Below are 12,975 nucleotides of genomic sequence, written 5' to 3'. Positions count from 1 at the left end.
AGCAAACAAACAGAATCTGGCGTTAATCATGCTTAGGCAGCATTAATATGGGATTTTTAAAGAACAGTTTGTCCAATAACCTCAGTTAGATTAAAATCCACTTTTACAATGATGATTATCTTTCATGGTAAAATCAGGATGAGAAGTTTGCACTGAATGTGGTAGAGAGCATTCAATGTCACAGGCCAATGTAGCAAATCAACATTCCTACTTTAAATTCCCACAATCAACACACAAAGCCTTATACAGGCGACCACGACTTATGACCATTCTGGAAGCAGAAATTCCCTATAATAAATTCACTTTTGACAGATCTATTCAAAATCCTTACGGCCTACTCAAATCACTGGTTAAAAATCTATGATAACAATAAAATTTACTCTTGTGGAACATGAGTCAATTTTGAATCTACTTTCAGTTTGTGTTTCTCAGCTCATGCAGATGATGGAAAATCGTCATACTGATGGTTTTCTTGGAAACAGAACTATCCCCCCTCCAACTACACAAGGGCCAACTGCATGTGACACCCAATACTGCAGAAGAATTGCAGTCACTATAAAATTAGAAATGCTTTTATAAACACACTCTCATTACATTGTTTGGTTTCCTATCCACCTAACCCATAAGCAAGATTCTCATCATTTAACTCAGCTTATATCGCACCTGTTATGAAGGTACCACAGCTCTGAGGGGCCGAAGGAGCGGGAGCAGCCCCCTCCTTCCGGAGAATCACAAGATCGCTATTAATTCGGGTCTCGGAAGTGAGAGACAATGCAACGGTTTTGGCCATTGTTCTCAGAGACACCTGTGTGACGTGCATGTCCCTGCTACGTGACAGCTACCATGGATATGGACACCCTCGGGCAATATGGGGGTGGAGATTGCATCACCCTACTTTGATGGACATCTACAACTCTGCAAGTAAAGATAAAAGCGGACTGCAGGAGGCAGTACCCGAGCAACGCACCTGAAGGAGACCCTCACTCTGTGCTCCCGTGGCTGGAAGCCACTCAACGCCACGTGCGTTCCTAAAGCCTTTGCCTGGGGAGCAGGTGGCTGAGAATACCGAGAAGGACTTCGAACTAACAATGGGGAAACAACGTTCCCCTGATTTAACGGAGTGGCTTCCTAAAGACCCGGGCAAGTCTTCCGTTTTTTTTACCGATCCCTCTAAAACACGTGAAACCCAGTGATTCCCCGAAAGGCTAAAGTCTGCAGACTTCTGAGTAACTTTTATATTTCCAACAGACAATATATTATCCCCTAGACAACAGTCGAGATTACTTCTGAATGATGATTATTACTATACCTGCGTTTTAGATTGAGTATTGACGACGTGCATTATCTGAGTGTTTGTATTAACCTTACTTTTGTGCCCCTTTATAAATAAAAACATTTGAAAATACTGACATCAGACTTCAACGGAGCTCTCTACCTTTGCTGGTAAGTGACCCGGTTACGGGAGACATAACACTCCTTAGTAAAGCAGATCCTGGATGATAGATTCGATGCTTACAGGTTTTGAACCAGTTACACATTACATTTAAGTTCCATTTCTATTTTCTTTATCCTATTTTTTGTCATCTGAATTAAAGATTTGGATAATCATGGGGTAACTAGATTAGCAAATGCAGACATCACCAAGATTGGGGGCACAGCAGACAATGAAGAAGACTATCGAAGCTTGCAGCGGAATTGGGACCGGCTGGAAAATAGCCAATAAAATTTAATGCAGATCAATGAGAGGTGTTGCACTTTGGGAGGACAAACCAGGGTAGGACTTCACAATGAATGATAAAGCACTGGGGAGTGCAGTAGAACAACGGGATCTGGGAATACAGGTCCAAACTTCCTTGTTTGGAATACAGGTAGATAGGGTATAAAAAGAGCTGTTGGCACATTTGCCTTCGTAAACCAGATTACTGAGTACAGGAGTTAGGATATTAAGTTGAAGTTGTACAAGATGTTGATGAGGCCTAATGAATCAGAATCAGGTTTATTATCACTGGCATTTGTCGTGAATTTTGTTAACTTCGCAGCAGCACAATGCGATACATGATTAATATAGAAAAAAGTAAGAAAATCCATTACAGTAACAATATGTATATTAAATAGATTAAAATAGTGAAAAAGAGAAATAATATTTAAAAAAATGAGAGAGTGGAGCAGGGGGCAGTGATTCAGATTTCTGAATCATTGGGACCTCTTTGGGGGCAGGTGGGACCTGTACAAAAAGAACGAGTTACACTTGAATCCCAGGGGGACCAATATCCTGGCGGGGAGGTTTGCTAAGGCTACTGGGGAGAGTTTAAACTAGAATTGCTGGGGGTTGGGAACCAAACTGAAGAGACTGGGGAAAAGGAGGTTAGCTCACAAATAGAGAAAGTTTGTAGACAGTGCGAGAGGGAGGATAGGCAGGTGATAGAGAAGGGATGCGCTCAGACTGAAGATTTGAGATGTGTCTGTTTTAACGCAAAGAGTATTGTGAACAAAGCAGATGAGCTTAGAGCTTAGAGCGTGGATCAGTACTTGGAGTTATGATGTGGTGGCCATTACAGAAAATTGGATGGCTCAGGGACAGGAATGGTTACTTCAAGTGCCAGGTTTTAGATGTTTCAGAAAGGACAGGGAGGGAGGCAAAAGAGGTGGGGGCGTGGCACTGTTGATCAGAGATACTGTCATGGCTGCAGAAAAGGTGGATGCCATGGAGGGATTGTCTACGGAGTCTTTGTGGATAGAGGTTAGGAACAGGAAGGGGTCAATAACTTTACTGGGTGATTTTTATAGGCCACCCAATAATAACAGGGATATCAAGGAGCAGATAGGGAAACAGATCCTGGAAAGATGTAATAATAACAGAGATTTTAATTTCCCAAATATCGATTGGCATCTCCCTAGAGCGAGGGGTTTAGACGGGCTGGAGTTTGTTAAGAGTGTTCAGGAAGGTTTCTTGACACAATATGTAGATAAGCCTACTGTGTCGACTGCGAGGAACGTATCTCCCACATATAACAAGGATAGGGTGTATTTTGCTTGTCCAAAGATTTCAAAAGAGCCCTACTTAGTGTGTCCACCATTTGCTTTTCAGATTGCATAAAGATCTGGTGGAGTTTCCTTCACTTTCTACCATTGTACCCTGCCATTATTCTTGTGGCTAATCCCTAGACTCTCTATAATGACTTATGAATGAACATATAACTGTGACCCATTGGTAGCTCTCAGTGCCATCTTCCACTATCTTTGTGTTCTATCTTTAGCCTCTGTCCACCACCTAACGATAAAAGAGAACTTTTTCAGCATTTTGTCTCTTATCATTCACAGCCAGAAGACAGTAAAGAATGCAGGAACACTAAACTGTTTGCATTCTTTGCTTAAAATCATTAACTCAGCTTTCCATACAAATCTTTCTGGTTTTGTTTAATCATCCTTAGTATTATATAGCTCAAGTACAGATTCTGTTAGATTCAGATTTTAACTAGCACTGGATTTTTGAAATTGCATTACAATTCATGAAATCATGCAAATTACATTTACAACACAACTGAGGAAACCACCACTAAGATTCATTCCTTACTTTTCATGAAATGAATAGCAGCACTATTTTTATGCAGTAATGTAATTAAGATAAGACTCAAAAATCACAGACTAGTAGATTCCAGTCGTCTTAAATAATGGAATTCCTTTCAGTATTCAAAAAAGAGGTCATCTGATAGATATTGTCTCACATTAACAAATGTGACATGTCTACAGTACTTACATAATCTTCAATGATCTCTTTGATGGCAGCAACTGAGAGAATGAAGATAAGTGGCATCAAAGTTGTATATCTTCCTGTAGGAGACACATCTGGAATTTGCTAAAACAAAGAATTCTTCACTTTAAAATATTTCATTCATTGTTTTATAAATATGTATATAAACTACCCAGGAAGAACACAAACAATAACAAGAATGAGTTATGACCTAATTGATCTGGTTGTTCTCATCACTCTCCTTGGCCTCGGTTTTTCCAGCCTCAGTTATTTTTAAATCCCCATCAAAGACTTAGACAAAGGAAACCGAGGGTAAAGTTTCCACATTTGCTAACTATACAAGTGATGGCAGAGTGTGGCAGTCTTAGCCATTGACTTGAGTCAGGAGGTCAGTCAAAACACTAAAATGAGCAGAAATGTCTTTACTTATTTCATATATTTTAACTTAATATTTAATAGACTTACATAATTCAGTTTTTTCCTCTATATTTATTTATCATGTACTGTTGCCGTAAAGTTAACAAATTTCACGACATATGCTGGTGATATTAAACTTGACTTGAATGGTGAATCTGTGGAAATTGTAGCATTTGAGCCAATAAGGTACATTCAGTACCAGAAAAAGCCAGTCCTCGTTAGAAGATTGGAGGTGGAGAAGGTCAGAAGCTTTAAATTCCCTGGTGTTAGCAGTTCAGAGGATCTGTCCTTGGACCAGCATGTAAGTGCCATTACAAAGAAGACATGACAACACCTCTGATTCATTCTTAGAATTTTGTACATTTTGAATTTTAAGATCCGTTGACTAAGAAAATCCAAGAATCTGGCAAAGTTGAAGCGGTGAAGCAGTCATAGTCATGCTGAATGGCAGAGCAGATGAGTGAACATGACATTCTCCTGTTTCCTTTTTTTTAATGACTTTCTCATAAAATTTCATCATGGCTGACCTAAAATAACTGAAGTCCCTTTGTATTAAACAATGCAAACGCATTTACCAGACAAAGCGTAATGTGAATAAGTGGTTCTTCACCCATCAACAGATTTTATTTTACAAAAAATTCCTGATCCTGGGAACTAACGTAATCTCAGATTCAGTTTCAGTTATTTACCTCATAACATTGAAATATACAGTGAAATATAAGCAGAGGACACAGCCTCAGAATAGCAGGGCATCCTTTTAGAAAGGAGTTGAGGAATTTCTTTAGCCAGGGAGTAACGAATCTGTGGAATTTGTTAGCACAGACAGCTGTAGAGATCAAATCTGTATTTAAAGCAGAGGTTGCTCGATTCCTGATTGATATGAAGGGATACAGGGTGGGAAGGGGGGAGGAGGTAAGAGATTGGGGCCGAGAGGGAAAATTGGATCAGCCATGATGAAAAGGCGGAGCAGACATGATGCGCCAAATGACCAACACAGCCTAAGGATGTGCTTGTGATGGGGGCAGCTTGGAGCTGTTGCCACACATACTGGTGCCAACATAGCATTAGTATACAAGAAAGTGAGACTTCAGAGAAAAAAATGGCACTGAGTGAGTAATCCACCTGCTTGGTTAATTATATAACTGAAAGAACTACCAAAATCTCTCTTGGAAAATGAACATCACAAATAGTAGCATTTAAATAGAGTAATGAAATACCAAAGGTAAGCAAAAGAGAACCTATTAATATTAAAATCCATGGTGCATCTATACTGGGTCTTGTAAGATGATCAACTACTTTGATTTCCAAATTTGGGCTTATAGAGATTGATAAATTACTTTAAAGCAGTGAACTCATTGGCCCACATTATTCGTTAACAGGGGGCGGGGGGGAGCAGTGCTACATTATTAAAATATATTTATCATTAAAAATATCAAGGTATTTAATGATCCATTTAAATAATTTTTTACTTGAGCCAGGAACCAACATTTCATGATTACAAACTGTGACACAAACAACATGCTTAGAAGTGTGAAACTATTCACCAATTATGAGACAGAAAATCTGGGGTGCCCAGCATTAAGTTTTAGTGGACATCATGGGATAGTCATACAAAAAAATATTTTCTCCACTAATAATTCTGGCTTAAATAGCAAGACAGATAGGTAAAGCTTTTATAGATTCGAAAACATTGGGGTTGAAAAAAAAGGATAGGTAAACGAACATGTCCGGGGACAACCTGCAGATAGCACTTTTACCAGTTATCTTCAGAAATCATAATGGAAAGACAGGGTGTAATGAGTTTTGTTGCATATACTCATTGCTAAGAAACAGACGGGCATTTCAACAAAACATCATTGAAGCCACCAGAAGAGAGATGACAGTTTGAAAGATACTTCAATGACCAAAAACAAAACTCTGCTGAGTATACTGTAATGATGAAGGTAATAACTCAAAGCAACAATAAAGTCAAGAGCAAATTTTTGCCAAAAGACAATTCAAGTCAATATCAGAATTTTAACAAATTAGGTTATCAAGAAATCCTAACATAAATTGATAAATTAAGTGACAAGAGCTCATGCAGTAAATCAGCACAAAAAATATAAAACAAGGCGAAGCCCGTCCAAACTCATGAATCATTAGTCTGGGCCTAAAAACTTAACTCCTAAATTACTTTCTCCTATAAATGCAGCTTCAAATGTTATTTTTATAAAAAAAGAAAAATGAAAACTGGTCTATCAATGCACACATTTCCTATAGCTAATAAATTCACCTCAATTTTTATTCTTTGAATATTTTAAAATCTACCCTCTAATGCATCGTTGATCTCAAGTAGAGAGCAGATAGGATGTTCCATTAATTGCCTCAATCTTAGGGCTGATGCAGAAAGATGTATGGTAATTGGGGCAGGACTGATTTGGGAAGAATCTTGAAGGTTCCCTCAGCTAACCCTTATGGATGGAATTTGTTATCAGAGAAGTGCAATAAAACACTTGAATGAAATTATATATATGTATATACACATACACACACAATGAGCCCCAAAATACCAGAGAAATAGTTTAAAATTAGAACGGAACCTCACCCAAACACATCCAAGTTTAACTTACTTGTAATAAGGCTATAAACAGAAAGAAAGCATTTGCAGCTCTTCTGATCTGTTCGTACAAGAAGCGAGGCAGGAATGTTATCACGCTGTATTTTGCTGTGCTGTCAGTAATGAAAAAATGGACATTATTACTTAAGAGTATAAACAAAATCAAATCAAAAAATATCACTAACAATCATTTCCCAAGAAAGGAAACAATTCTACAACTAAGGATTTGCTGCTTTCATAGCAGAAATAAGTTAACAGTAAGTAGAAATCAGGAAGGTGATAGGTGAAACCAGATGAGGGAGAAGATAGGTAGGAGGGGGAGGTGGAATAAAGTCAGAACTTTGGAGGATATAGTGTCTACCATGCAGAACTCAAGGTTCTAAATTACCTTGCCCAGAAGAGGAAGGAGATTAGCAATTGAGTCACAAGTTGGACAATTGTGAGCCCAAGCCCAAATCAAAAATGGCCTTTAACAGCAGGTAAAGCTGGGAAAGAGTTTATTTATTTAATTTTAATTCAGAGATTCAGCATGGAATAGGCTTCCTGCCACTCAACAACCTTGACTTAGCCCTAGCCCAATGATGGGGCAATTTACAACGACCAATTAATCTACTAACCGGTACATCTTTGGACTGTGGGAGGAAGCCAGAGCACCTGGAGGAAATCCACACATTACATGGGGAGGACATACAAACTCCTTGAACTCTGAACTTCAACGCCCAGGTTCTTGCTAATCACATGAGGAGCATTTGATGACTCTGGGCCTATACTCGTTGGAAATTAGATGAATGAGGTGGAATCCCATTGAATCTTATCACATGTTGAAAGGACTTGATCGAGTGAATGTGGAGAGGATGTTTCCTATAGTGGATGAGTCTAGGACCAGAAGGCATAACCTCAGAATACAGGGACATCCACTGAGAATGGAGATGAGGAGGAATCTCTTTAGCCAGAGAGTGGTGAATCTGCATAATTTGTTGTCATTTATTGCCTGAGGATGCCTGGTCATTGGGTGATTTTAAGGCAGTGATTGATAGATTCTTGATTAATCAGGCAGGAAAGGTTACGGGGAGAAGGTAGGAGAATGGGGTTGAGAGGGAAAATGGATCAGCCATGATGAAACAGCAGAGCAGATTGGATGGGCCCAATGGCCCAATTCTGTTCCTATCTCTTATGGTCTAATATTGATGTAAAGTTATATCAAACACACAGTCAATTACATGTTGCAGAATACCACAGACAGTTTATAAAACAAATGCAAATTTCAGAACATACAGTAATCTCTTTTGATCTCCAGCACTTATCCTTACCATTATGAACATTGCAACCAGATCTTAAAGCAACATTCTGCTATACAACCAACATTCCTGCAGCTAGCCACAGAGGTGTTGCCACTGAATGACCGGGTGAGTGGAGGAGGGAGGCAGAAAGGTGCTCTCGTGGATCAGACTACAAGCCAGTGAAGAAAACAACAGAGGGCATTGTTTTGCTCAAGAGGACTCCAGGGATAAAACCAAGTCCTCCAAGATGGAGAGTGCAAAGAGTTGTCAAGGACTTGCGCATTGCCTTAATGCCTGAACTTTGCGCAGTCTCTAGGGGCAATAAACCCGCAGTACTGGCAAATCTCCATGTCTAATCCTGAGGAATGAAAGAAGATGAGCTAAAGTCTTTCCTAGCAGATGCACAAGACACAGCCAGCTGAATGTTTATTTATTGCTTATCCCACTTATGTGCTGAACTGAAACCTGTGGGCCTGCACTAGGCACTGTTTTGTTCTATATACTATTTGCTTACTTTTATTGTTTGTATGAATTTGTTTTTTTCCTCCCTATCTCTGCACATTGGATGTTCATAGTTATTTTTAATGGCTTCTTGTTTTGTGGCTGCCCATAAGGAGATGAATCTCAAGGTTGCATAATGTATAAATAATTTGAATAAATATGATATTCTTTGCTAAGCACCAAACTTTTAAAGCTTGTAAATACTTAAAATTTTTTAATAGGATCAAAAGCACTAAATTACTGAGACTTGGGGCCTGATAATGCTATAAAAGCAAGTTTCAAGTACTGTAAATATGCTGTCAAATCATAAACACCCAATTTTTTTAATCACTAATTTTTATTGCAACATCAACAAATTACATTCAATACAACCAGTTGCCGATTACATTTTGACTGCTTAACCCAGCCACCCCCAACCCTCATTGCCATCTCCCCACCCCTCTCTCCCTCTCCGCTCCACCAACCAACTGAATAGTAGTGGATACACAGACACAGCATTACTATTTTAACAGATTTTTAAAGTTAGATATCAAATTTGTCCACATTGAGATTGGTGTCTGATGTAAACACCCAATTTTAATGTGGCCACTATCTCTGATACTGTTGTTTGATAGAAATCTGAATATAAACTAGATTACTAGTCAACTTTATTTACTTACCTATTTACACATACAATGCCACACTGTCCCACCTGTAACTGGACAATTAACCTAATCACAGGACAATTTAAAATGACTTACTAACTTTAACATTTTTAGAATATAGGAGGAAACTGGAACTCTCTGTGGAAACGCACAAGCTCGAGGGAAGGACGTACAAACTTCTTACAGACGGCATCAGAATTAAACTCTGAAGCCCAACACCCCAAGCTGTAACAGCAACTGCTTTCAGTCTGAGCAGAACCACGTTACCAGCAGTTAATGTATTAAAATGTTGCATAAGAATGCCCTTTGAAAGAGATTCCAATCTGACATTCTGCCCTCTCCCACCCCACTCTCACCTTACCCCTAATCCTGCAACAGAAAGAATGGTTTAACACAGGCATGGAATTTGGGCAATGAGCAGCAGAGTAGGAGATGTGGCAGAGATCAGCTACAGTAGTTTGTAATGACACTGGCGAAACCAAGACAGGTTAGTGACTTGGCTTCCACAGGTAAAGCAGACTGGACACAAGCTGCATTATATCTTGTATCTGTGAGCAAAGGAAATTACTGATCAGAGTGAAGGCAAAATATGAGGTCTAAGTGTTGACTCCTTAGATAGCACAATTTCAACGGCCAAAATTTTACAAGAGCTAGCATCTTATTGAAGAGTGAGGCTGAAGTTCTCACTGGAAATAAGTTTCACATACTCATATGCCTCAATTCAGTTGGTGAGCTCTGGGAGAGTCTCTAATCCAGAAAAAAAATACCAGTGTACCATCTTAAACCAAAAGTCCAAATTTCAATGCCATTACCTTCTGAATTTGTTGAATTCAATGCAGAAATAGTCCATGGTAAACTGCATCCCCAAGTTTCAATCCAAATACCTAGCCAACAATCCAAATGGAGCACCTAGCAGAATGCTGAACTGTGGAAAATGTTCCCAAGTGATGAAGATTTTAAACCAATGTCACGTTGCAGATCAAGAAAGTCCAACAGCACTATTCAGAAGAAAAGCAGCAACTAATTTATTCAAAGAAAGGGGCTTCCTTTCCTCCGTCATCAGCGCTGCCCTCACCCGCCTCTCTTCTATTTCGTGCACATCTGCCCTCAACCCATCCTCCCACTGCCATAGCACGGAATAGGGTTCCTCTTGTCCTCACCTTCCACCCCACTAGCCTTTGCGTCTATTACATAATTCACCATAACTGCCACCTCCAATGGAATTCCACCACCAAGCGCATCTTTCACTCCCCCATCCCCTCTTCATGGATCACTCCCAGTACGGTCTCCGGTATATCAGTGAGACCCAACATCGACCGGGGGACTGCTTCATTGAGCACCTTCACTCTGCCCCCCACAAAAAGTGTGATCTCCCGGTTTTCACCCATTTCAATTCAATTTCCAGTTCCCATTCTGACATGTTAGTCCATGGCCTCTTCTACTGCCATGATGAGATGATGAGGCTACACCCAGGTTGGAGGAGCAACACCTTATATTCCATCTGGGTAGCTCCAACCTGACAGCATGACCATCGATTCGTCAGACTTCTAGTAATTGCACCCACCCCTTCACCTTTCCCCATTCCTGTTTCCTTCTCTCGCCTCATCTCCTTACCTAGCCATCACCTACCTCTGGTGCTCCTTCCCCCTTCCCTTTCTTCTGTTCTCTCCTATCAGATTTCCCCTTCTCCAGCCCTTTATCTCTTTCACCAATCAGCTTCCCAGCTCTTTACTTCACCCCACCCCCGGTTTCACCTATCACTTACCACCTTGTTCTTCTTCCCCACATCCCCCGCCTGCTTTCACTGACTTCTCTTTCTTTCCCAAAATGTCAACTGTTTACTCTTTTCTATAAATGCTGACTGGCCCACTGAATTCCTCCAGCATTTTGCATGTGTTGCCATGTGAAAAAAATCCTAAACCAAGGTCACAGTTCAGATTTTGAAAAATCCAGCAGTATTATTCAGAAGAAAAGTAGCAACTGATTTAGTTAATACTTGACCTCAATCATGATCACTAAAACCAATTACCTGGTCATTGCTGTAGGTGTGAAGCAGCTATTCAGAAATTGGCTAACACATTATCCACATTACAACAATGGTTACATTTCCAGAGTTTCATTAGCTCCAAGTACTTTACAAAATTTGAGGGTCGCAAAAGGCATTTTATAAATGCCGCCGAAACTCTTTTCAATAAAATAACATTCAGCCCCTCACAACTGAATAATGAAATTCCTTTATGACTATCCATTATGAATAGTAACGATTACTATTACAAGGCAACATTCAGAAAGTCTCTGAAGAGCAATACAAAGCCTTCAACATATAAATAACTCAGGACTGGGTGTCGGCATCAGGATACCATTACCAGTAAGCTGGCACTAACGTATCTGTTCTTTCCTTAACTTCTTACCCTCCCCCGACATCTGATATACAAATTGAACTGTAAACAGAGATCTCACTTCTAGATTCACATGCATCTTTTTTAACCTCAGGAGCAAGTGCGAGCGAGCTCACTGTTGTACGTGGCACAGATATGGCCCACACCTCATTCTCATACTGCAACATTCACCCAGGTCAAAAACGGAGTGTGCCTGTAGAAACGAACACAACTTTGAGAAAAAGAGTAGGGGAGATGTTCCCAAAGTGGTCTTCACCCAGATAGAGTGGGTGGGGTGGCTTTTGGATGTGTGAGAAAGTTTCAGGCCATGCATCGAGCCCGGATTCACAAAAAGGAAAAAGATGATGACCTTAAACCCATCTTAGTTGCCTCATGTGGTGGTGCTGAGACTGCATTCTTTGAGCAGCATCTGCAGGAAAGCTAGGGTCTTATTTGTCTCCAGTAAAAAGACTGTACAAACAAATTCTGCAGTTTTAGGCTTCAATTAGAGTCAAAGAGTAAAAAATTAAGAAAATGTTGACAGCAGGGGAAACAGTCTTAGGCTACAGATAAAATTTACTCTGGGTTTCAGCACCTAAGTTACAGAGAAAGGCTGAGCAAGGTGGGTCTTTATTCTTTGGAGCATAGAAGGTTGAGGGGGGACTTGATGGAGGTATTTAAAATTATGAGGGGGATAGATAGAGTTGACGTGGATAGGCTTTTTCCATTGAGAGTTGGGGAGATTCAAATAAGAGGACATGATTTGAGAGTTAGGGGGCAAAAGTTTAAGGGTAACACAAGGGGGAATTTCTTTACTCAGAGAGTGGTAGCTGTGTGGAACAAGCTTCCAGTAGAAGTGGTAGAGGCAGGTTCTGTATTGTCACTTAAAATAAAATTGGATAGGAACATGGACAGGAAAGGAATGGAGGGTTATGGGCTGTGTACGGGCCAGTGGGACTAGGTGAGTGTAAGCGTCGGCATGGACTAGAAGTGCCGAGATGGCCTGTTTCCATGCAGTAATTGTTATATGGTTATAAGCTCATGCACTCTAGGATAAGCATAGGGCATACACAGGAATAAAGGATCCTTGATATACAAGTTCAAGATCCCTGAAAAGAGCGGCACAGATAGAGAAGACGGTGAAGATAACACAGTGCTTCCATTAGCCAGAGCATGGATGCCAAGCACAAGGATGTTATAGTTAAATGTCATAAAACAGGTTAGGCACACAGCTTGAGGACCAGAATCAGAATCAGATTTATAATCACGGCACATTTTGTCAAATGTGTTGTTTTGCAATAGATAAAAATACCATAAATTACAATAATAAATATATATTAGAAGTAAATTAAGTTGTGCAAAAAGGGAGCAATTGGTGAGGTAGTGTCCATGCATTGGTCCACTGCCC

The 12,975-nt window shown here is 40.0% G+C and overlaps 1 protein-coding gene across 1 annotated transcript in view; it reads right to left on the bottom strand.

Annotated features, from left to right (window-relative positions):
* The window catches only part of atp8a2 (ATPase phospholipid transporting 8A2), a 419,615-nt gene that overhangs the window by 313,999 nt on the left and 92,641 nt on the right, over positions 1–12,975 (bottom strand). Inside the window, exons 3-4 of the mRNA XM_059964171.1 lie at positions 6,778–6,877; positions 3,758–3,856 (exon numbers count right to left, since the gene is read on the bottom strand). Of these exons, the coding sequence (XP_059820154.1) occupies positions 3,758–3,856; positions 6,778–6,877 (199 nt within the window). The remainder of the gene's footprint in view (positions 1–3,757; positions 3,857–6,777; positions 6,878–12,975) is intronic.

Source organism: Hypanus sabinus, chromosome 3 (genome assembly GCF_030144855.1).
Source record: "Hypanus sabinus isolate sHypSab1 chromosome 3, sHypSab1.hap1, whole genome shotgun sequence".
Classification (NCBI taxonomy): Eukaryota; Metazoa; Chordata; class Chondrichthyes; order Myliobatiformes; family Dasyatidae; genus Hypanus; species Hypanus sabinus.
Note: the sequence above shows the minus strand (reverse complement) of the source record. Positions and strands in the feature narration are given on the sequence as shown.